The 26,756-nt window shown below is 35.4% G+C and overlaps 2 protein-coding genes across 3 annotated transcripts in view; one reads left to right on the top strand and one right to left on the bottom strand.

The window, feature by feature from the left end:
* LOC106670192 (neuropeptide F receptor-like) overlaps positions 1 to 26,756 on the top strand; it is a 381,879-nt gene that overhangs the window by 336,200 nt on the left and 18,923 nt on the right. For both annotated transcript variants that reach the window (XM_014400295.2, XM_014400297.2), the window contains exon 3: positions 1,838 to 2,090. In XM_014400295.2, the coding sequence (XP_014255781.1) occupies positions 1,838 to 2,090 (253 nt within the window). The remainder of the gene's footprint in view (positions 1 to 1,837; positions 2,091 to 26,756) is intronic.
* LOC106670191 lies at positions 6,801 to 12,090 on the bottom strand. Its single transcript, XM_014400294.1, has 3 exons — positions 11,308 to 12,090; positions 7,046 to 7,538; positions 6,801 to 6,988 (listed from the first exon to the last, which is right to left on the bottom strand). The coding sequence occupies exons 1-3, from the start codon at positions 11,982 to 11,984 to the stop codon at positions 6,815 to 6,817; spliced, it is 1,344 nt and encodes a 447-aa protein (XP_014255780.1). The 5' UTR covers positions 11,985 to 12,090; the 3' UTR covers positions 6,801 to 6,814.

Genomic DNA, 26,756 nt, shown 5'->3' with positions numbered 1-26,756 from the left:
CATGGGACGTAATGTCAAGAGAAATAAAAAAAGAAGTTCTGTGTTGTCAGTGTCACTGGTTAAAATGAAAATGGCCTGACGTAAAAACGTGACAGTACGTGGGGCCCAGCGACAGTCCTTATTTGCATTGATCTTGAATAAGTAAATAAACGTTCGTATCAAACCGTTTTTAATTTATTGTATACATAACATCAAAAAACGTTTGTTTTAACATCAATCTAATGGAAAAACGAATCACAAATACAATTAATTTTGAAAACCAATTAAATTAGCTATAAAAATAATGATCCTCTAAAAGATTATAATGTCTAACGTATTATCCAGCTATTTTTAATATGTGACCAAATATCAGTAAGCAACTGACAGTTATCATATTATAAAATGATTCTTACTGTAATAGAGCTTTTGCGGGGAAGAAAAATTATATAAAAATATTAAAAAGCTGTTTTCCTATTTGTTCTCAGCCGTTTTTATTTGTATCTCATTAGTTTACAATTGCTTCCCATTTATTTGTTCTAGGCTTACCTTCGGTTTTCGGGGTCTTCTTGCCAACGGTAATTGGCATTTGATAAAAAAAAATACGCTTTACTAACAAAGAAAAAATCTCCTTATTTGCCTAGTAGATCACAAGATTTATTCAGTAATGTAGACTTTATGCAAATCAGGTTTTAGTTTTGTAGTTTCCAAAAAAATATAGTGAATTCCAAATTTTGTAGACTTTTAAGTTGTTCTTCAAATATTTTCCAGCTCAAGAGATATCAAAACTGAGCCAAGACATCCAGTACTCTTATAACTTTAACTTAACTTTTTTCTAACTCGTTATATAAATGTAAAATAAAATAAAGTACATTTTTANTCACTTATGCACGAACATATGGACTTTTCGCCATTTCAGATCAATAAACTTACGTTTATACCACTTTCTATCGAAGCCAATATCACAAGGGTAAATAGCATATGATAATTTTTATTTTTATTTATTTTTTATTTTACGAGGGTTCGCAACAGCAGAGGTCATATCAACCCTCAGGGTGCCGGTGTTTTTGAAAAAAAGCCCATTTGTAAGTTTGTCGGGTTCGATGCAGGGCCGATGGATTCGAACCCGGGACCTTTTACCTTACAGTGATGAGCGCCGTGTCAACGCCAAAACCGTTGCGGCCACCGACGCCCCCTATAATTGATGCGTGGATCGTCCAGCCTCTGAAAACTTCCAAGTTTTGTTTTCCGCTAAATCGCCAATATGCCCTTTAGGTACTTTGCGAAGCGCGTTGGAATGGGGTTTTTCCTTGCTCGTATTAGCTACCAGAGCTTTATATCTCGGAGAAAACACCCTCCCTCATCTTGATACTCTCCTGGCACGTTTAGCCCTTCGAATTGGAGGTAGTTTTTGATAGCATGTCTTTCTTCGCTAGGTTAGCTCATGTCACAAATCTAGCTTTAGGCTTTTGATTAGTCAGCAACCAATTTCGTAAAATGGCCTATTTTGTAACTGCTTATTACTATGAGTGATTTTTAACTATTAAGTTTGCTTTTATTTTAATTTCTGCTTAAACTGCACGTCCGTACTAGCTGCGGAGTGCAAATCAGCAAGAAAGGATCGTCCCCTTGTGTGTAATTTTGAGTACTCCTCAACTCAGTCCAAACGACTTTTTCGTATTAACACGCTCACTAACAAATTATATAATCCCAATTCTTAGGTTTTCTACGTATGTTCCTCATATTGTACACTTTCTTTTTATTTCTTTACCATTGTAATGATATCAACACTGATGTTTTCTTCTCCTTGAAATTACACACGTTTCTTTAGCGTGTCGTTTATTTTGGTTTTTTGCTCCAGGTGGTGGAGCCGATGATGTTCGGCAAAGTGGTGCTTTACGAAACGTGCATAGAAGACTGGCCGAACCAAGAGCTTAAAGTGCTTTATACGTTATGCGTCCTAATGATCCAGGCCGTCATCCCTGCTGGAGTCGTCGGCTGCATACACGCTAAAATCGCCTCGTACCTCCACTCCCACGCCAAGACGCAGCGGGATTCGAGGAGGGCACAGAGGGAACTCCAGCGAAACAAGAGAACTACCATGCTGCTATCAGGTAATAAATATAACGCTGAACATCTTGTAAAATATGTATCTTTTTTTTAAATTGTTTTCTTTCATTAACCCTACTTTTACCGACTTCACTCACAACTTATCTGGTTCTATAAATTTCTAATGTTGAATTTAATGGAACAGCTATGAAATATTGCTCCTCAATTAATATCCGCCGGATCCTGCGTGTAGTTCACATTCTGGTACTAACGGTGAAAGTTTCAACAAATTGCGTTCATTAATTAAGGAATTATAAAGGTCCAAGCAATTAGAAAACGCCGCTCAATGTTAGTGAAATTTTATCAGTAAGTAATGTTGAAACAATTGCGAAAAGTTTTAATGAATTATAGTGAAGTATAATGACAAACGCTACTTAGTTATGTTAAACATAAACTATTTGGATTTTTAGAAAAACCAGTTTATCGTTAAATGTCTGAAAACGTATATTGTTCATATAAATCTAAAATATATTCCTGACTTTAAGTAAAATAAAAACAAAAACAAATTCATCCGGCAATACTCCAACTACCGCCAGGAAGTTTAAAAGATTTTAAGTACATACAAAAAAACCCTATTTGACTTAAATTGATGTAACATTTTTGTACATATTTTAACGAAAATTCGCAATCTGTTTTTCTTCCTATTTTTTTTATTTTTCCTTACCATAGACAGACTATTATATTTTAGTATTAGAAATATCGACCACTTTTTCCCTCACGAATATTCTTTATCAAGGTATGGTCTTGAAGAAGAAAGCAAATTTACTTGCTACTGCCAAGCTTTCGACCATATTAATGTCATCTTCAGGGCAAAACAACCTTAAATATGCCTACATATTGGCATTGTCATTGGCAATGTTAGGACTGAATCGGTCCTGAAGGAAATTTGAGATTGTTGTGTNTTCTGTGCCCAAAACACCATGTTGTTTAATTCCCCATTAAGGTTTAAAGTAAGATATTCAATTTTTGTGTAATTTGTTGTTTTTTCATGTTTTAATTGTTTTTTTTATATGATAATAAAACAGGCCCTGAAGATGACAGTATAAAACTGTCGAAAGCTCGGCGAAAACCGAAAGGAAGTTTTCTCTGTTTTTGACCTCTTCTGTAGATCCTCCGAAAAGACTTCATGTTTCCAGCAGGTCGATAATCTAGTTCATCGTTGCATTGTTGTATATGTATTTAAGGTTGTTTTGCTCTGATGATGGCCTTAAAATAGGCCGAAAACTTGGCAGTAGCAACTAAATTTGCTTTCTTCTTCAAGACCATACCTTGATTCAAAGTGTTCGTATTATATATAAACATCTTCCCAATCACTTCAAATCCGTAAATTTTGACTTACTTTTAACAAGCTAATTAATTAACGTAAATATATTCTTGAAATTGAAAAAAAAATCCTGTAATACTATTATATTTAACCTTTTTACGTTATAATGGTCAATTGACCAAGATCTTTCAATTAATTATTCTATTTATGTAATGTTTTTAGTTGAAATGAAAAAGCTAGTGCCACGAGCGGGATTCGAACCCACGACGGTAAATACGCCGCGGTTCTACCACTTGAGCTATCGTGATTTCGATCCTCTTGGGCACGGACTATCCATCCCGCTCGTGACACACACTTTCTTATCTCAACCATATATTTAACCAACCTAACCATCGACTTAAATTTTATTTACCTAAACTTTTTTTTTACCATTTTGAATGTGATTTTTATTGCATTAATTCATTATACAGGAATGTCACTTTGGACGTCATCTCCAGCAGATCAAATTCGACACTCATTTTACCAGAAGGGGCATTTTTGTAGGCAGCGGCACCACATGGTTGACTATCTGGAACAGTTTCCTTAGCCTATTAAGACTAAATCGGAGTCTGCATAAGAAAGTGGAAAAACGTAGAGGCCGGTTAATCCGGCCGAACCAAGCTTGAAGGATATCCGAGGCTGTAACTTTGCGTAATACCGTCCCTTACCGGTCTTAACTTGTTCATATGCCTGTTGCCAACGGATTTTTTTTTAGTTTGGTTCTCGGTTAAATCAAAGTTTGTCGTGATATTTACTATCGCTCCTATACTCGGCGCTCTATTTACCAGATATCGACTTTTTTATTCAACCGATTGTCCCTACGCCCTTAACCCATGCAAAATACACATCCTGGATTTAGACGTTCACGATCTTTTTTGTACGATCGGGAGACTTCTCCGGATCGGGGGTCACCCATCTTGTTTGTTACGACGACTTTTAACCCCGAGGACGAAAACACAGAATAAATAAAAAGATTTGGCATAGGTCAGAAAACGAGAAAATTCAGGAAGAAAAATAATAAGATTCTTCGTGGCGAAGTTCACCGGAGGAAGCCTTGTTAATCCTTTGGAGTGATAAGCAAGCCTGATGAGATCGATATTTACTCTTCAATGGCGCACTGGCAACTGTAAACGATTAAAATACGACAATAGAAATGAAATAAACTCAATTTTGATTTGAAAAAAAAAATGCTTGCACCTTATCACACTGGAGTTTCCTCTGAAAAAATTATAAAACCAACTGCCAATAAAACTCTATATTGTTCATTCATATTGTGAAAAGTAAGGTGCTGACTATTTAACATGAACAACAATTATAGAAAAATATTATTAACTGTTTATTAATAATTTTGTATGTTATTTGAGATTTTTATTATATTCATTTGCCATTTGACGTTGAACATAGATTTTGCATGAGGCATATAACACTATATGGTTTATTTCAGGAATCAAAACGAAGTATGTCAGTTTACATACAAAACTGAACTTAAAAAACTATTCAACTATTTTACATATACGACAAACCGTACCGACTATGTATAGTGATTAAATCTATGTAGTTTACTATATACAGGGTGAGTCATTTTTTGACCCACCATTGGAAAATCAACGTTGGTGCGTTTAAATCTGACTCGAGGCTTATTTCCTTTGAATAATACGTTAATAAAAGAAAGTGAGTCAATTTTCGGTGCACCATAGGAAAATCAAGGTTAGTCCTTTTAATTATGACTCGGCACATTTCATTTTGTTATTCTCGTACCAAAAAAATAGGCGAGTCACTTTTCGACGCACCATTCTTTACAAATTAGTTTTAGTAGGTTGGAAGGAAAATAAACAAAACCAATATTATTAAAACATTATTCAAACACAATGTAAAAATTTAAAAAAAAAATTCTTCACAAATTAATCTGATAAAGGTTTAAGAGTATTTTTTTCGTCCGATCATCGCTTTACGATAGACTAGGCTACTGTGTTGCAGCAAATGGAGGTCTGTTCGAACAATTATTATAATGATTTAGAACATTTTTGATATGCTAACAAAGGAGATTGTTACATTTATTTAATTTTTTTTACTTTACCAGAAAAAAGGAGATTGTTATATTTATTTAATTTTTTTACTTTACCAGAAAAAATACTCTTAAACCTTAATCAAATTAATTTGTGAAGAATTTTTTTTTAATTTTTACAATATGTTTGAATAATTTTTTAATAATATTGGTTTTGTTTATTTCCCTTCCAACCAACTAAAATTAAATTGTAACGAATGGTGCGTCGAAAATTGACTCGCCTATTTTTTGGTACGAGACTAACAAAATAAAATGTGCCGAGTTGATTTTCCTATGGTGCACCGAAAATTGACTCACTTTCCTTTTTAATGTTAAAATCAAAAGAAATTGGCCTTGAGTCAGATTTAAACGCACCCACGTTGATTTTCCAATGGTGCACCGAAAATTGACTCACTTTCTTTTTTAATGTTAAAATCAAAAGAAATTGGCCTTGAGTCAGATTTAAACGCACCCACGTTGATTTTCCAATGATGCACCGAAAATTAACTCACTTCCTTTTTTTAATGTTAAAATTTAAAAAAATTGGGCTCGAGTCAGATTTAAACCCACCCGCGTTGATTTTCCAATGGTGCGTCAAAAAATGACTCACCCCTGTACGTGTGGTGATTAGTGACCGTTAGTCGGTAATTATTCAGAAATCGTGAGATGCGGTCTGGTGTGACGTGGGATTCAGAAAAACATTTTCTTTATCGTGCCAACGTTTCGATCTTTATTGAGATCATCTTCAGAGCCTGGGATTTACAAACATAGTTTACATTTAACAAATACATGTAGGATGTGGAAAAAATTGAATTTATACAATGCAAAAAAATATATTTTTTATATTCAATCAAAGTAGTTCTACTCACTCAAAGTGTTTGTTTTCTGCGTAACACGACACGCAAGAATGGCACACTTACGCAAAAAACACTTTGAGTGAGTAGAAATACTTGGATTAAATATAAAAAATATATTTTTTGAATTCTATAAATTCCTTTTTTTCACATCCTACATGTATTTGTTAAATCTAAACAATGTTTGTAAATCCCAGGCCCTGAAGATGATCTCAATAAAGATCGAAACGTTGGCACGACAAAGAAAATATTTTTCTAACACCTACTTCACACCAGACCGCATCCATCTCACGATTTCTGAATAATTAGTTTACCATATACTTGTGGCTGGTGTAATTATTCTATCGTCCGTCGTTTTATAAAAACAATAAATTAACTAGGAAGCAGACGTCTTCAATTGATATCTAAATGCTTTTGGACTACTTATTTGAATGTTATTATTTGTGATACCTTCATAATATCACGTTTTAAAATTGGAGCTTTGTAATATTATTATAGTATTTACAAGACGGCGTTGAAACTATAACTTTATAAAAGTCTTGTAAAATAATTTTGAGCAAACGCTACGACACGATGAGGTTTGTTCAGAAGAAATTCCTTCATAAGCTGCGATATGATGTTCATTACTTCCGGATGATCTTCGAGGTACAACCTGTCTTTATAAGACCATCTATCGACTTCGTCCATGTAAAATGAGTTTACCTAAAAGAAATAGAAAAATTGTAGTGGCTATCTATCCGAAGTATTCAGGAAGCTTACTTGGGGATCGTCTTCGTATCGGCAGCGAAGAGGAACAATCCTTTCCGGTGATACTATGGCGTCGGCGTCGAGGGACGCAAACGGATCGATCTGTATACGGTACCTCTCGTTTTTGTACACCTGGGCGATGTACTGGCCGGCCGTTGTGAAAAATGTGTTAGTGACTTCTTCCTTGCCGTTCGGGCAGAGTACCTTTCTGCGGATGCGGACCACGTACAAGGCGACATTGTTCAGTACCATCCGCTTCGACGGAAAACAGCGGATGTTCGTGGGACAGATGTCGCCTGTAGTAAAGATGCACTTCATTTTAAGAGTTCCGACGTAGTAAGAGTAGACCATTTTTCTCATGAGTATGAATATGCCCGCCTCCGAAAGCACGCGCTTTAAGGACTTCATTTTTGCGAAGTAGGACTCGTTTATTTCATCCCCGTTACTTCCTCGTTTTGCGCTAACATTAAGTCCAGCGTCCCCCAGCCTCATTATGTGTAAAGACCTGAAAATAAATTAAAATAAACAGTATTGATAAAACTCCAATCAAGTATCCATGTGGACTAGATCATCTAGGACACAAATCTCACAGTTTTGTGTGATTGAGGCTCACCTGTCGAAGGTCCGTTCAATAATTTTAAGCGAATATTATATACTTATATGATTAATTTTCAACGTAAAACGCAAAATGCAGTGTATAAGTTAAATAATTATTTTATTTTATTTACATTAAAATTTAAATCATTTTTTTGTGTGGTGATTAGTGACCGTTAGTCGATGATTATTCAGAAATCGTGAGTTGCGGTCTAGTGTGATGTAGGTTTCAGAAAAACATTTTCTTTACCGTCCAACTTTCGAACTTTGTGCGGTGATTAGTGACCGTTAGTCGATGATTATTCAGAAATCGTGAGATGCGATCTGGTGTGATGTAGGTTTCAGAAAAACATTTTCTTTATCGTGCCAACGTTTCGATCTTTATTGAGATCATCACACCAGACCGCATCTCACGATTTCTGACTAATCATCGACTAACGGTCACTAATCACCACACAAAGCTCGAAAGTAGGCACGATAAAGATAATATTTTTCTGAAACCTACATCACACCAGACCGCAGCTCACGACTTCTGAATAATCATTTAAATTATTAGAGTATTGAGGGAAGTAAGAATAAAATTTCTTAAATAGTAATATCTATCAAGGAAACATTTTATTATGGGCCATAGATTTCATTTTTTTCTACTTTTTGTTTGAAAATTGTGTATAAATTCCACGTGGGTTCAGTGTGATTCCCAATTGTATAAGCCTTTTTACTATGTTGCTCTATTTTCATGGAGTTTAAAAAAAAATTGTATAAGATATTCATTTTCAACCAGTTCACCTCCATGTCGGTTGTATCCTTTCTCAAATAAATACACTAATATTAAGGCTGGGTGAAGCAGGGTACCTCGATACAACCATAGCTATACATAAAATTAGGTATATGCCTTTTCTTTCTGAAACGGCTGACGGCTCTTACCACATTTTTTACATACACATACTCATTGCGACACCTACGCAGACGATACCCCAATTTTGTCCTCTAACTCGAAACCTGTCCAAGAACTCCTTGAGCTTCTCGAATACTGATCCAAAAAAATGGATGTGAAGAAGGAATGAAAAAGGTGCATTTAGTGTTCTCATTGGTAAAACACAGTCTTGTCCTCCTCTGTTCATCAACAGCAAAGAGATACCGACTCCTATTTAAGTCAAATACTTAGGACTACCCTAAGTTAACATTGAAGAAACTGCCTCCAGCTGATTCTGCATTAGCACGTGGTTTTCGTGTCCACCACTCCTCTCTGCTCTCTTCGATCTCCTGCCTCTGACGTTCGTCATTCTTCCAGCAAATCTCACCTTCACGCTTTGCAATCTCATCTTGTACATTTAAAAGTCAATATTTTTTTAAAGGTCTTTGTGTTCTGAACTTATAACTCAAGACAGCCGACTGAGAATCCTCTCCCCAAAAGACTTAAGAGATAACAACTTAACAGAGGACTGGACAACTATGAAGCTTTCCAGGAACAAAATTAGGCTTGACCGTCAATACTAAACTCACCTTATAGTTTGCAATATATAGTTTATATATTTTGACCTAACCTAATATAGTTTACAACCACGATATGGAATGAACGAGGCCGTCCCTGCCTGAATTCGTAAATTTGCTATGTAAGTAGTTCATAATTGTAAACCTTATTTATTGCAATTATAGTTTCATAGGCCTCAGAAGATTGACGAAGGAAGAAGGACGAAGGAGTGTGTTTCTTTTTCTTTTAATTGATCTTATTCCTGATTTTTTAATACAAAATTATATAATTGAAGCATAATTTATTAAAAGATTAAACTTTTTAATTTTTTTTCTTTAAAAAAACCTGTCATATTCATTCTACATGAGTAATACATAATTTTTGTATAACTGTGTTGCATATTTGGTAAGACTGGCTGCCTCACTGATAAGATAGTTATGCATCTGTTATTAAAGTATACAACCAACAAAAACTATTTAGTTTTGATTTATCTTATGATTCTTCCTTCTTGAAGGTGGGATATTAGGCGATCTCAATTTTTTTTTACCAGAAATTTGGACAACTTGTAGGTGGGAGAGCCTATACAGCTAACAATGGGCCTAAGTGGGTTGTTTTGTTTATGAATTTTCGGCAAACCGTATGCTCTTGGCGCAACCCCGTTGTGGCATTTTAAGTGATATCCCTGTTGAGGGAAACAAGCCCGTCCTTTAATAAATTAGCAATTAGTATATTGTTTTTGAATAATAGGCGTGATATATTTTCTAGACAAAATGTAAGTATTTGTATCACCTAATAGTATTTCCATTTTGTCTTTATACCCTTTATTCTCTATTAGGACCGTCTTATTTCCTTTGTCCGATCTAGTGATTAACACATCTTCATTATTTTTTCTAAACTCATTCAATATTTTTACATTTTTCTTAATTTTAAATTCGTGTCTGTCCAATGAGGTAATGTTTTTATTTTTATTTTTATTATGAAAGTTTGTCATTATATTGGTTATTGCCGCCCTAACTTCCCCTTTAAGGTTTTCATCTTGTTCCTTACTTAGGAAAACTTCCAGTTTGCCGATTGTGTCCAGGACTGTCTTGCTTGTTAATTTAATTAAATTTTGGTCCAACTGACAACATTTCAACTACTTCGTCCGATATAGGCTTCTCTGTCAGGTTTACGACCCAGTCCTGTTGGACTTCATTGGGCTCCCTAGAAATTCTTCCGTTTCTTTCATTTAATAGGTTATCTGGTTTTTTATTCAGTTTTAATTATCGTTTCTTCTTTTCCCTATCAATGAATTCCCTCTGTTTTCTCCTAAATTCTATAATGATATTGGGGGGAGGGGGGAATCTTTCCATTTAATTCATTTTGTTTGGTTTAAGATTTTCATTTCTGAGTTATAAAATATGGAATCTAGTTTTTTGATGTAAATAGTTGTGCTCACCGGTAAAATATGTTTATCCACTTTTAACACGTTATTAAGATAATTAGGAAAAATATTGTTTCTTCTACATTTTATCAAGAATTCTTTCTTGAGTTGAGCATTTAATAACTTATTATTTAGTGAAGACCATTTCTTAAGACTTAACATTATTTGTGTTCCGTGTTCTTCAGCGATCTGTCTGTAGAACATACTACCTCCCCGATGGGCAGTACTGGCATGTCCGTTGATATCTCCCATGATTAGAGTAACGATGTTTTCTTATATTTCGACCTCAACAGTTAGTCTTATGATTCTTCCGTCTTGAAGGTGGGATAATAGCTCAACTCAACGAGAATCATAAGATTAACTGTTTAGGTCGAAATATAAGTTTTGATTTATGAAAATCAGCCGGGAAGAAAAGAAGAGGTGAGAAAATTCCAGGGGCTACGATAGGAATCGAACCAACGACACATAAGCACATTATTTTTTTCTATGTCATGCACACAAACGTGTTTTAAAAATTAGGATGACAAAGTCGATAAAAATAAATTAAAAACATTTAGATGTCATCGATATTCATAAAAGTTATCGAGTTCCGTAAAAGTTAACCTTTATGTAGTAAAGAGCTTTATAAAAATCTACAAGATTTTAAAACAACCGAACGTCTTTTTGGCATAGCTGTAAAATTTATATGACTAATCACATATGGTCATGTATGTTTAAAACTATTTTGCGGCCAAATTTCTTAAATATTTCGATTAAAAGATGGTAGTAATTGATAACAACATTGACCTGAAGTATTCTTCTCCCGGAGCCCAAGCCTGTTCGGTCCTGAATTCTTTCAACGGGACGAAATCGTTTGTGAGCCAGGCAAAATGAAAGTAGACGTCTCTCAGTTCGTTGGCCTCGTCAGTTTTGATGCCCTCAACCGAGAGAAACACCTTGTCCTCGGAAAACTCCGTTGATATCGTCATCTTCCCGACCATCTTCTTTTCGACAGGGTCGAACACGAACATCTTCTCCCTTCGCGGCATTCTATCCAGATCTGCTTGGTTGAGGTAAAACGCCCGGAGGTTGAAAAGGATCTCCGCTTCTTCCGTTTCCGGTTGGGGTTCGACTTCGTCGGGAGCGAGACTCTGGGGAGGAGCCGGTGGACAGATTGGTGCTGGAGGTTTCTTCTTGCGCTTGCTCTTCTTCCTTATGTTCGCCACAATGTCTTCAATGCGATTGTCTATGTCGACCGTTTCGGGTTCTTCAACAATACTTGTCGAGCTGACGGGAGATTCTTCTTCCTTGGCAAACAACTCCTTCAGGAATAATGGGTTTTTTATGGACTTTTTCGCCGATCGTTTGTGTTTGAAGATCTGCTCCCATTGGCTGTCTTCCTTCGATAAGAGACTGTTCGAAGCATCGTTCGGCCACGATTGTTTAATATTACTCAATGAACTATCCTCGTTTATCTTTTCCATTATGCGCCTACGAGTTTTTAATCGAGAGGGAAAATAATACTGCACCTCATGTCGGAGAAAAAAAATACTATTAAAAATTAGACTTATGTATCATATGTAAAGTAAAATTAAACTATTGTAAATCACGTGTGTTTCTGTAAAATACAGTAAAAACCAATATTTAAATATTATTGGGATTTTAAAATCCATCCACCTAACCACAAAAAAATGCCTCGTCCAGTTTACTTGGATAACTTCTTCCCAACTGGTTAAACTGAACATCGATAAATGTCTGTCACAGAATCCCCACACTAACGACTAAAACGCTAAGAAGTTATGATACGATACAGAGCCCTTTCATGACTTCTTGACCAACGGCTTATCATAGAAAAAATAAACAAAAAGACTGCTTTATAATGCTCTTACCAACTGGAAAATGTTTCAGCCAAATATTCTCATATCGGCCGCCATCCACAATCCTCAGAAAAATCTTTGATTTTTCATTCTTTGTGTCCAACAAATCTACCCAAAATAAACTAAAAATCCCTTTGGTCCGCTCCCGCTACTACAAATTTTATAAAACCCTCTCATAAAACTCTTATAATCCTCAAATCTAAAAACACGAGTTATCTCTCAAAATTAAAGTCCATGTGAAATTAGTCTCTTTTGATGTAAAATCACCATTTACTTCCGTTTAATGTGAACATTTATATAATCTACATGCGTTTCGAGGTTTCCTCATCCGTAAATGTTCCACTGGAGGTAATTTAGGAAACGTATATTTTAACAGGAAAGATTTACTGGTTACTTCAAATATGACAACGTCTAATACAAATAGAAAGTGTAGCGATGAATGAATTGCTGTCCATCATTATAGCTAGCCTGATAGCGTGTGATTTATTAGCTTGGGTTGTAAAAAAGTTACCGTTTTGGATAAAATTGGGGCGATAAAAAAAAATAATCCAGGCCTTTAGATTTCAAAACAGTTTTTTATAACTACTTAAAATCCACAAAGGATGTATGCCCGAACACTACCTCCAAATTATTCAGAAATCGTGAGATGCGGTCTGGTGTGATGTAGGTTTCAGAAAAACTTGTTCTTTATCGTGCCAACGTTTCAATCTTTATTGAGATCATCTTCAGGGCTCAAAGTGTTTGTCTTCTGTGTTATTGTGCCATTCTTGCGTGTCGTGTTGAGAGTGTGAAACGTTGGCACGATAAAGAAAATGTTTTTCTGAAATCTACATCACACCAGACCGCATCTCACGATTTCCGAATAATTATCGATTAACGGTCGCTAATCACCACACATTACTACCTCCAAAGCTCACTCACTCTACAAAAATCCAACAAAGGTCTATGTCATTGTCTTCATTTTTGTATCTAATGACTGTCGCATTAAAAATCGAACTTTAACTCATCCGTGGGCAGTGACTAATGACTAACACTACACTGTAACTGACTCATGACCAACTTACCAGTGTCACTAAACTATACTCAACTGACTGATTACGCCTTACTCGTGCCAACCATTGACTACCTATTCTTGTAGCACTAACTATTTGCGAAACTCCCCAAAGGGCTTTATGTGGTGCTTTCCTAGGCAGTTAGCACCCTATGGCTTCAGCATTTAGCATTTGTTGAGTTTTTTTTTTAAGGAAGATTCTCGAGCGTCCAAAGAAAACACGAAATGTGTTGCTGGAACTGTTACATGTCATTTTAATTGTTCAATACAGTAAAATACAGCAATAATCTTTACAAAAATTAAATATTAATGAGTTACACAAATAATTAACTATGTAAAAAATGGTCTTCTCACGACGTCTTTAAATAACCAAATAATTGTTGAATTCTGTTGGGTTTATCAAAAATTCTCAATACATAACAAAGATATGAATACAAAAAGTAAGTACTATTACGATTATAAAAATTAATACAAGTAAATCTCAATTTTCTGATTCACAAATCTTTCAAAACAGGGTATTCTGTCTGAAACGTTTTTCTTGTTAAAAAATAGTCCTCAAGTATAAACATTTGGTGTACATACATATAAATGCATAGAAATTAAAAGAAAAGGACGCAAGAAGTGGTAAAAGGAAAACGAAATACCATACAGAAGCAGATAAAAAGGCAGAACTCGGGATTGAGTAAAAAAAGAAAGAGAAACAGTAATCAAAAATATGAATACGTGAAAAAACATACAAACTTAGTGAGGAAGAGAGAGGGGGAAAACGTAAAAAGAGAGGGACGAAGAAAAATAAGTTATATGAAACAATTTGAAATGTACAATAGTTTTTATGTAAAAACAGTTGTAATGTCGATGCATATAACGTAGGAACGAACACAATGCACTTCATTGTAACAATCCTTTCTACCTCTTTCTCAATCTCTCTCTCTCTCTTTCTCTCTCTCTCTCTCTCTCTCTCTCTTTCATTCTCTCTCTCTCTTTCTCTCTCTCTCTATCTATCTATCTATCTATCTATCTATCTCTTTCAATCTCTCTCTCTCTCTCTCTCTTTCTCTTTCTCTTTCTCTCCCTTTCTCTTTCATTGTCTCTATTTGCCTGTGTCTGCCTACCTGTAAAATAGTGCTTTAGTGAGTTTTTTCTGTTGTCATTGTTCTCATCAATTCTTTTTCATATGATTTTATCTTAACATGTCTTATTATGTGGTAATTCTTACTGAATAAATTGTCATTTTATCTAGGATGATTTATCCTCTACATATGAAAAAAATCATACTGCACATTCTTAAATATTTACAATTTTGTCGTTTGCTATGTACACAGCAATTTTATGTAATTTTGTAATTGTAATTATAAATAATTTAATTAATGTTTCTCTCTCTCTCCCTCTTTCTCTCTCTCTTTCTCTCTCTCTCTCTCTCTCTCTCTCTCTCTCTCTCTCTCCCTCTCTCTCTCTCTCTTTCTCCCTCGCTGTAGGTGTGTGTTGAAAAATTATTATATTTTGTTTCTCTAAAAAAAGTAACAATATTGACAACTGAAATATAGATTGTGATTGTGCGAAAAAACAAGACTCAAGTCTACTCATCCAGAAAGGGATAAAAATAAGAAATATTGTAAGAGTGAGGATGGGGTGAAATTGCTTCTTCCCTGCATCCGATCCAAATAGTGCAGATCTTTTTCATGTAAGAAAGTGTTTTCCTTCAACTGCCCACATTATCAATGTTTTCCATATCCTTTCTCTAACGTGGCCGAATATTAAAATATTCGTGATTGAAAACAAAGCCTCACTGACAGTACTTTATGCCAAGAACTTGTATATATTTGCAAACTGCGTACTGAAAACATTTTCTAGTTATGCTTTACAGACTTTTTTTATTATACGGTAATACACGATAGTTTGATGAATAGAAATTAAATTATTTCTTTAATTAGACAAATTTCCCACTCGTCAAGTCAAAGAACGATGGCTTCCAATAATGACAACGTTGGGAAACTTCTTCATAATATTCTCAACTCTGGAGAAAGACAATGTCAAGTTGTGTGTGCCGTAAGTGAGAACTTAGTCGCGGATTAATCCCCGATTTAATCTCCGGCCAAGTTAAATCGATTTTCCTTCCCTTGGATGAGCGTTTCACTCCGTTTAAGGACAATCGCTTGTTGTTAATGTGATGACTTTTTTTTCATTAACACTTCCTGTAAGGACGGATTTGAGGCCAGTACACGAATATTAACAAGGAACAATGGAATATAAATATCTAACTGTAGCACCTACTTTTAACTCTATTATCCTTGGTCCATATCGCTATAAAACGTCCGAAGTAAATCAGCATTTTCAATTATACATAAATTCATCTTCTATATTTGCAAAACAGAGATAAAATCTCAATTATAACCGTTTTCAAAAGTTAAAATATAGAACCAAACTAGAACTCGTTTAATTTACAATTTAACANTTCAATGTTATAAGTATCGACCACTTTTTCACTTACGAACACTCTGGATCAAGGTGTGGACTTGAATAAAAAAGCAAATTCACTTGTTACTAGCAAGCTTTCGACCTGTTTAAAAGTCATCATCAGAGCCTACATCAATTTCACATTATGGAAAAGCATTGTTAGATAAATTTAGAAATATATTTTCCGTAATGTGAAATTAATATAGGCCCTGATGATGACCTTAAAATAGGTCGAAACCTTGGTAGCAATAAGAAATGAATTTTTTTTTCAATACCGTACCTTGATCCAGAGTCTTCGTGAATTATTTTAGATTTCATTTCTTTTATTTTAATAACATTCTTAATTATTAAATTAACTAGTTTTCGTGGTCCTCTTGACCAATTAATATCTTTCAATTAATTAAGGTTTTTAGTTGAGATAAAAAAAGTCAATGGCACGAGCGGGATTCGAACCCAGGATCTTCGGCTTGATACGCCGCTGCTCTAATACTTGAGCTATCGTGACTTCGATCCACTAGGACACTAACTTCCCATCTCAACCACATCTTTTGAATTTTCCCTCCTTTTTGCCATTTTTCAAATATCTTGTAATCTATTTGATTTGAAAAATGGCAAAAAGGAGGGAAAATTCAAAAGGTCTTTTTTATATTTTCTTTTCACTGGGCAGCCAACTTCCCATCTCAACCCCACGTTTTAAATTTTCCTTCTTTTTTGCCATTTTTCAAATGTCGTGTAATCTATTTGATTCTCGGCGACAAATGAATTTTTTATCTCAGTTAAAAACCTTAATTAATATTCTTAATTGTAATATGGTTTTTTATATTTTTCAATAATGTTTCAACAATTTTTTAATTACACTATGTTCAATAGTCAATAAAGGCTTTATTTCAATAATTAATTTTGTATTTTCATAAACTAGTTAGCCCTGACTCCACAAGGAAAGCACATTTAAGACAAAAATAATCTTAGTATAATTTACTACACGGATATTTATGCACGTTTGTAAGATTTGTATGTTGTCTGTTACTATCATAAAAAAATTAACACCCTTACGGTCATTCATTGTCGTTAGAGCAAACAAATTAACTTAAATTACTGGAAGCGAATATATGCAAGAATAGTGTCACAACTCAAAAAGCGGGGCAGTAGTTTTTAGGGGTAGTACAACAAGATTTTTAAAGTTTTGTGTTTTCGCTTAGGTCTTGAAAAAATAGGTTGATGGGTCATGGCAGTTTTTATTGCCAACAACCGTGGCGTGTACATAATACATAAGTCAAAAAAACTTCCATTTGTCTCTTTTTTTCTTTTGTTGTGGGTGTGCGATATATCAAGAATCAAAAATGCAATAAAATGGTAAGAAATGACAAATATTACTTCCATTCACTTATAATACCTTGTTTTCGACCAATGGAAAATAATATATGTTTAGTAGCGAAATTCTGATAAGGGTGTCTGAACATGCCGGCGAACTTAAATCCGTCCGGTAAAGGGCGAAAACCAGCCAAAATAGAGCCATTATTGGTCAACGTAATTGTACATCTTACATAGCAAACTTGTCGTTAAGGCCATTAACCGCAAAAAGCTAAATGTTTATGAGATAAGATTGTGACATTGAAAGGAAACGAGAGACAATTCCTGAATCGTAATTTCCCATGCAACGTTATTGTCTAGAAGAAGATAACAAGAGAAGAGAAAATGAGATTAGATGCGATGATGGTGAGAATAATTAAGACCCATTTATAAGTAAGGTAATTTTCTCTTACCTTTTGTTCAAACTGTAAGCCATTCTTTGAAAATAATTCTCGGCTTTTCTCAATCTTGTATCTGGTATACGTAACTTTAAATTATTTCTCATATTATAATCACAATGTAAAGATTCAATACTGTAAATGTATTTACATTTTTATACGCATACAAATATACAAACAAGACAGATAATATTTCAAATTTTTAAAAGTATCTCTACAATCAAGTCCATCGATCTTCGTATTATCTACCACCTGGATTGCTCTTCTCTGCATAGCGAAGACTTTGTCACACGAATAAACCATACGTACTAATCGAATAAATTGAGGAAATTAAATAATCTGTTCATAGTTCTCTAAGAAATTAGTGTAGAAACATTTCCTAACAAATAAAAGCTTAAACGAATAACTAATTATTAGCTGTGAGGACCCCTATGCAATTGTGGACGAATGTGTTCCTAATAAATTACCAAAACAGGATTATCTGGTAGGTGCGTTATGTCTCTTGATCCTGTTAACCTTCACAATCAAATAAGTGTCCGTCTTCGAGTCTCTCTATGTCTGTTTTTGTATATCAGTTGGTAGGTCCCAGCCCGGATAGGCCATGTAAATTGAGGGAGGAGATACAGGCAGATGCCATGTGGCACAATCGATTTAAAAAGTACAAGGTACTGATACCAGAACGAGAATAATGGGCTAAAGGAACACTAAAGGCAAACTCCTACAGGTACACCGACGGCCCCAATACCGAAGGGCACGGGGGTTGGAATCTTCGAGATGAATCCATAGACTGTGACGGTAAACGTAGGTAAATATGCTGCAGTTTTCCAGTCTGAAATCATAGATTGAACCCTGCGCCAGAGAAATAAAAATAAATACAGTCCCGGAATATAGCTATCTTCTCTGAAAGTCAGGCAGTACTAAGGCCCAAGTCTCATGCGAGGTGAAAGCAAAGAGTGTTTGGTCAATCACCTGCCCTAGCATGGGTCCCTGGGCATTCGGGGCATAGAGTTGTTACGAGAACGAAAAAGTTGATATAATAGCCAAAAAGGGAGCCAGCATGGACTCTCTATGTCCTGAACCCTACTGTGGCCTAGCATCTTGCCCAAAAGAGGATACATCTCAAAATAGTTCCTTAATAATTCCAAATCTAGGTGGAACAATACCACAGGCATGAGGCACGCGAACAGATTCATAGAAGGGTCGTCCTCAAAACTTACAAAGGAGTAATGGAAGGCAGCCGAAACCGCACCAGGATTCTGGTTGGACTCCTGACTGTCACTTAAGAAAGCCCATGGAGCGGATAGGAGTGCAGACAGAAGAAACACTGGGCAGATATTGCCAGGAAGTTGAGGACACAGCCGAACACATTTTATGGTTTTGTGAAGGTCAGCAGATTCTTGCAACTCGGACAGGAATATAAATCTGGAGTTTAAGTAAGTCGTTAAAGTAACGTTAAGTTAAAGTTTTATTATGATTAGAAATTTTAAAAAGTATGTATATATTTCAATTGGTTATAAATAATACAATATAGATTTAGCATAGAAAGGCTTTATTTCAATAGACTAAGTATACAATGTACATCGATATCCATGAACACTTAAGCTTGAACGTTTCGTCCGTAACTTGAGGTACATAGAAGCATAGATGAAAAAAGTAATAATAATTGTAAACATGTAACAGCACGCGAAGAGATGGTAATGGTCATGGCCGTAAAACTTAGGAAAGAATTACCACACTTAGGAACTTAGGCTACCGCAACCACACCAGGATTCCGGTTGGACTCCTGACATGACATTGCCAATTAAGAAAGTACATGCACTGGATAGGAGTACAGTCAGAAGAAACACTGTGCAGATACTGCTAGGAAGAGGAGGAGTACGCAGAACACATTCGATGTATCTAGGTAGATGCAGGCTCTTGCAACTAGAACAAGAAAAACCACAAGTAAGTTCCTACACTAAGGAGCCACAGGCAAGGCTGTGGAGGTTGATTAACAACCTGAAACTGGTCAGTGATTGAAAAAACAGGGGAGCACAATAGATGTATTCAGGTCGAGGTGCAGTAGGCCTTGTGGCTCTTTTATCCCAATCCCCAGCCCGAAGTCTGCTGCACTCCTCGAGACCATCGAACTGGGAAAGTCAGCCAGGCCCAAAGTTTTCTTGCTTCCCTAGATGGAGAAAGTCCCCGCTTCCAGGAAATTATAATGGCACCTTTTCAAAATCCTTCCTTGCTTCCGTCAACGAAGGAAAATTGGTTATTTTCCGCAGATCCGGCAAGGCCCTCAAAAAAAAATTTAAATAAAAGACAATTTTTACGAACGTTACTCCGATAAATTTAATATTAACAATCAATATCATCAACATACTGCTGAAATGGCTGATCGTGGCTGTCTATGAACTCTGACAGAAGGAAGTCAGACAAGATGGAGTTGGCAGTGCTTTTATTTGTTTCCGGAATGGTTGAAAAATATGTACAGCAAATGACAGACTACAACAGTCTAGTTTTAAATAATGGACTTTTGGACCTTCTGAGTTTGCAATGGGTTGTGGGAAGCAGCGGAGGATATTGTCAATTAATCAGTTTAAGGGACAGTCAAGTTTCGTTGGAATCGATAAATAATTTTGATAATCAAGGTTATTTGCTTGTACAGTTAAAGGAAAATTTTCAAACTGAAGGGTATAATGTACAACCAGGTAGGTAAAGGCTTATTACTTTTTAAGGCTTATCAGGAATTGAAGAAGCCGACAAACTGGCCAAATTTGTTCAACTGAGTTTTAATTTTGTATAAGCTTATAAAAATCTTTAATTTAAAAATTTTCAAAAAATTCTTGTCAAATGGGAACAATGTTTTACCTATTAATGAAAGACAGACAAACAATTTTTTTCCCAGGCTTATCGCAGAATATTCACTCCTCACCATCCCTAAATATCTGCTCCAATACCCTATTTTGATGGATCATGGGCCAAACAATAGGTATTTTTTCCGTTTGCATCTGAAAGAATCGTCATTATACTACTCGTGCCTCTTTTTATTACAATTTATTCTGTATGAAATAAATAATAAATAAAGCTAATAAAAATTACTCAATTAATTATACAAATTTTTTTCGAAATGAAATTTTTGTGTCACAGGCGGGATTCGAACCCACGACTTTCGGCTAAATACGCCGCTGCTCTACCATTTGAGCTATCGTGTCTTCGAACGCCCATGCCATAAACTTCTCATTTCGACTTGCCATTTATTCCAGTTGCAAGCAAATCACGGTAGCTCAAGTAGAGCGGAGGCGTATTTAGCCGAAAGTCGTGGGTTCGAATCCCGCCTGTGACACTAACTTTTCATTACGAAAAAATTGTGTACAATTAATTGAGTAATTATATAATTAGGAATAAGCTGATAAATAACTAAAAAGTTAGTACTTATAAAATTAATTAAACATTTCAGAAATCATCTTCTCTCCCGTATATCTCAGTTTCGTACTTTTTAGCTTGCATTCTCTCCTCGGTCACTATTTGTACTTTTCTGCTAAAGTTATTTTTTGATGATTTGAAAAGAGGCGTTATTATACCGTTTGAAAGCGTGTGTGAAGATGAATGAAGGCATTCATAAGGAAAATGATGAACGCTGGTGAAAAGCGGGGACCATTCGTATCGACAAATTTAGTATTCCATACATAATTCAAAGGGCCAGCTTCTCTTTCAGTAGTCCCTCAATTTTAAAACTCCTCAACGTTTAAAAATTTAGCCGTTTCCTCGTTGTTAGAAAGTTTGGCGAAAGCAAGAAGCCCACGGTTTACTAGAGTAGTATAGTTAAATTTTAAATCACGTTTTCGGCCTAATTACCTTAGCTCGGAATTAAAATTTTGAACGCACTGACAGGTACATCATATAAAATGTAAACAGAAATCTTTAAAAATGACTGATTATCAAATTATGCTACTCAACTTACCCTAAATTATCAAACGTGCTTACTAATTAAAATTACTAATTGCTATTAATTGGGGTTGGTGCAAAATTAAAGCAGGTTTTGAAAATTTGTTTTATTTCCGCAGGTGCTTGACATTTAAACAAAGCTAACTCCTCAAATTTAATTTATACATTATAATAAATACTTTTAACTCTGAATTTTTATACAAAACATTTCAGTTTATAATGAATTTTATAAGAGTGAGGACTTGCAAAATTAAATATGTCCAAACTAGATTTTCGTCAAATTTATTTGTACCAATTTAAGGCTTTCCGCTGTGGACGACAACCAACTCAAAACGTCGATTGAAGAAAATTCACTAAGGACAACACGGGAAATTGCGGAAGAGGTTAATATTGACCACTCAACTGTTTTTCGCAATCTGGAGTAAAGTAAAGAAGCTCGACAAATACTGCACGAACTAACCGAAGTCGAAATCGTTGCTTTGAAATTTGCTCGTCTCTTCTGTTGCGCCACCAAAATAATACATTTCTCTATCGAATCACTTGCGACGATAAATGGACTCATTTTACGATAACAGGAGGCATATCAATGGTTGGACAAGGATGAAGCGCCAAAACACTTCCCAAAACGAAAAAGGTTATGGTGACCGTTTGATGGTGTACTGCTGGAGTGGTTTCCTGAATTATGGTGAAACTATCACTACAGAAATTGTCAGTAAATTGACAAATGCGCGGGAAACTGCAAAGGTCTTTGTCCAGCATTGAAACTGTAAGGAGCCGATACTTCTTCACGATAACGCCAGGCCAAATGTCGCAATGCCATGCGTTATCAACCCTGCGGAAACATAAAGAATTTGCAACCTTACCGCACCCTCCATATTCACCCGACCTCTCGCCTACAGACTTCCTCTTTTTTACCTCACTTCATGAGGGATACAATTTTTATAGAACGCGGTGAAGCTGAAAACGGCTTCCAAGACTTAATTGTGAGACAAAATAAAGTTTTTTTATGTCAACAGAATTAAAGCGCTTAATACACGTTGGCAAGGAGTATAGATTGTGATGGAAAATATTTCGAAAAATTAAAAATAGTTTTGATTGCCTTTTCAAAACCTGCATTATTTTTGCACCGGCCGAATAATTAACAAGTAAACCTACTTAAAAAAACATAAATTACTTACAATTAATTAAGGTTTTCAGTTGAGATAAAAAAAGTCAATGGCACGAGCGGGATTCGAACCCACGATCTTCAGCTTGATACGCCGCTGCTCTACCACTTCAGCTATCGTGACCTCGATCCACTCGNAGTGGTAGAGCAGCGGCGTATCTAGCCGAAGATCGTGGGTTCGAATCCCGCTCGTGCCATTGACTTTTTTATCTCAACTAAAAAACCTTAATTAATTGTAATTTAATAATAAAGCTTAATATTAATAAAACAAGGCTTGAAAGGTGTATCATGCCTGAACATTATTTTAACAAAGATAATCTTTGATTAAATTCAAATGGGTTATTTTATTAATATTATATCCATGTGGCTGTGCAGTTGTAAAATACGAGAAAACTGGGAAATTTGGTCTTAATCTCACCTGTGTCGAGCGTTAGCTGCCCAGTGAAAAGAAAATATAAAAAAGACCTTTTGAATTTTCCCTCCTTTTTGCCATTTTTCAAATCAAATAGATTACAAGATATTTGAAAAATGGCAAAAAGGAGGGAAAATTCAAAAGATGTGGTTGAGATGGGAAGTTAGTGTCCGAGTGGATCGAGGTCACGATAGCTCAAGTGGTAGAGCAGCGGCGTATCTAGTCGAAGATCGTGGGTTCGAATCCCGCTCGTGCCATTGACTTTTTTTATCTCAACTGAAAACCTTAATTAATTGTAAGATATTAATTGGTCAAGCGGACCACGAAACTAGTGAACATAAATTACTGTTGTACTATAAATTCAAACAGCCACTTGTAGTTGTACTATAAGTTGTGCTTTAAAAAACGTAATCTTCAATATGTATTAGCTTTATAAACCCACATGTTTTACATTTTATTCTAATATACAACTAGTTGATATTAAAGCTGCTGGGTATTATTAAAGAAATTTTTAAAGTAGTAGGATCATCTTTCGGCTCACGATCATATCCACGAGGTTCTTTTGTGTAGCAACAATTTTATCTGGTCAAGCCTCATAAATGAACGTATTTCTGCTTATACCCTGCACCTGGCCTCTTCTTGCCAAAGTCTGTATTTATATCTTCTCGGACAAGAGTGGCCGGTCAGGATATTTATCATAATCCGAGTTTTATTTTGATGTCTTCCAGGGGGTTCCCTCCCTATGTGTACCTTTCCAGTGTTCAATCGCAATAATTTCCGTCTGAAAACCGCTCGCGTATCTTTCTCGGTTTACAGTCATATAATACAATAAAATGACTAATAAAGTTATAAAATAAACTAAAAACAAAAGAATAACCTGAATTACAATAAAAAGTAAAAATATGACGACAAAAGAAATAATAAGAATTCTTATAAATCAGGAATCTTTCTATTATATACATCAAAAGAAACCAAACTATATATTTACTATTACTTTCACATTGACTCATGCCAATATCCGTAAGTACATAATTAACAATCTCGATGTACTTAAAATTACGGTATGTAATAACATAAAAAAGAGTAACAGAAAACAAAATCGTATTTTACTATATAACAACATTTGAAAACACCGCTTAGACTAATTAAATTAAGTCTGCGCTTTTTGATTCAGTCGTTGAAATAAATAAAAAATATTGCGAATATTATACGATAAGCTTGATAACAACAAATACATTTTGTCTGAGTGCATGTATTTATTAGCGAGAATGGCGAGGGGTGAGGGTGAAATATAACGTCATCATCGTCCCTTGAACGTTGAGAGCGTAAGAGTGTGTGTTCGGGGTCGATGGCGGAATATTTAAAAAAGTACTCCATCGACCCCAATCTAGATTAATTTGAGTATAGGTCGGTGGAGGAATATCAAGTACTCCACCGACCAAACGGAATGAGTGTACTGTATGGATGTATTTATGTGTATGAATGTATTTATGTGTATGAATGTATTTATTTGTATGAATGTAGTGTTTGAAAGGGTAAACAGAATATAGACTTAGTTGGGGGCTGAAATGATCTAGATGTCGGAAGCCCCAGTCAAAAAAAAATTAGGTGCTAACGCCCTTGTTCACAAAATCCGAAAATTTCATCTATTTTTTTTAGGAGTTTTCTTGTATTGATTAAAGCCTTATACTCCTTGGGTTTGAGGTAAAAAGGTTATCAGAAATAATAAAGTTGGGGTGAGTATGTTGAGTCATTTTTTGTAAAGGATGTTTCCTACTCACTTTTCAAATTCACTTTTACAATTCATGTCGAGAGACGTGTTTGTAACTCATTCAACCTGATGACAGTTTAATGCTTAAAATCCGGATAGTCGTAAACAACTATGACTATGAACCATCCTTTACAAAAATAAATAGATAACTTGAAAAGGTTGTTCCTCTCATTAAGTTAAAACCATACTCAACTCCCACCTTCTGCTCTGTCACACTGATTGGAAATTAATTTGTTTTGATAACAAATATACCTTTAGCACAATGATTACGACGTTATTCCTTGCCATTTTCCACTTTGTAAAACGGGCCGGAACAAAATAATCGTTAATTACAACGGACAGGCACAGTTCATTAATTAAAAGGGTACGGATCCTCTCGTAATAAAGAGAGATGTCTTTGAAAACCGGAATCCCTTAGTACAAAAGCCTATGATATTCAAATAATATTATTTGTTATACCTTTGTACATAATTACAATTTTTATTTAATTATTAGATTTATTAATTAAAGTTTCCTCTAACGTGTATCACACGCACGCACCCGCGCGCTCTCACGCGCGTCATTGAACGTATACATACGCAAGATATTTGAAAAAATTCATTATTTACTTTACTGAGTTTTGTTCGGACGAGGGTTCGATATGCACTTCGCAAAGACTTATTTTTTATATTTTAAGATATTAGGGGTATTCAAGATCTTTGTGTCAACCCTTTTAACTCTGTTAGGTCCTGTTAGATCGAGAAAAATTATGACGTAGATTTGTAAGAATCGGCTTGTTAACATTGCTCGATCTAACAGGCCAGGGCCAATGCTAGATGTTAGGTCGAAAATGTAGTCACCTAGCTATCCGTTAGGACATAGGTAACCAACATGGCAGCCATGAATTTAACAGCTGTTTTTTGTTTAGACGTATTTTATTCTTAAATACGTATTAATTAAATCAGACCAATACATTCCTTTTGTTAATTTCTGACCTGTCCTTATACTCTCGTTCACAAAAGACACATTCATGGTATGGTATGGTGGTAAGGATACTAGGAAGCGTGGTTTGTATTCCCCAGACACTGCAGCCTTCTGGCTTATTGTACCTTCCTAGTTCCTTAGTTCAGTCAATAGACTCAATCCTTCTTCTTAGAAGTATCAGGTCATTGACTGTTGTTGCTGCAGTTTGATTCCCTGAGTCTTTTTCGTACGTTAGGTTAAACCTCCATTGAGCTGTTGCTTCGCATTCGAAGATGATATGAGTGGTTGTTTCCTCCTCCTCATTACATAATCTGCAGATGGGATCATCGCTGTATATACCCATGTGGTGTAGATGTTTTCACAGATGCCAGTGACCGGTTAGTAGTCCCACCACTCCTGTGAGTTTTGCCCTCTCCAATTGCAGCAGTGTTTTTGCCAATCTTGGTGAGGTTGTTTCATCATAAGTTTACTGTGTCTAGCACCGCTTGAGTTTATCCACTTCTCTTTTTGTTTTGCTTGGATCCATTCTGCGATGGAGGATTCTATGTTTGTTTTTGTTATCCCAAGGATAGGTTCGGGGCCTATGTATGGTCTTGCAGATCCTCCTCTGGCCAGTTTGTCTGCTTCCTCGTTACACAAAATTCCCCTTTGCCCTGGTACCCAAGATATCATCAGGTTGTTATGTTTACCCAGGTTTTGGAGATTTTGGATGCATTCACTGACAAGATATATCCATAGAAACATCCCATATCCTATAAAGTTGTAAGCAGTTAGACCTTATGATTCAAGTCAGGTATGTCGGCATGAATTGAAGCCTGTCATTTGCTAGTACTTTTCGAGTGCATTTTGAATGAAATAGTTGATTAATTTTCCTTTTTTTTAACT

The sequence above is a fragment of the Cimex lectularius genome, unplaced genomic scaffold (assembly GCF_000648675.2).
Source record: "Cimex lectularius strain Harlan isolate CLEC.00 unplaced genomic scaffold, Clec_2.1 scaffold134, whole genome shotgun sequence".
NCBI lineage: Eukaryota > Metazoa > Arthropoda > Insecta > Hemiptera > Cimicidae > Cimex > Cimex lectularius.
Note: the sequence above shows the minus strand (reverse complement) of the source record. Positions and strands in the feature narration are given on the sequence as shown.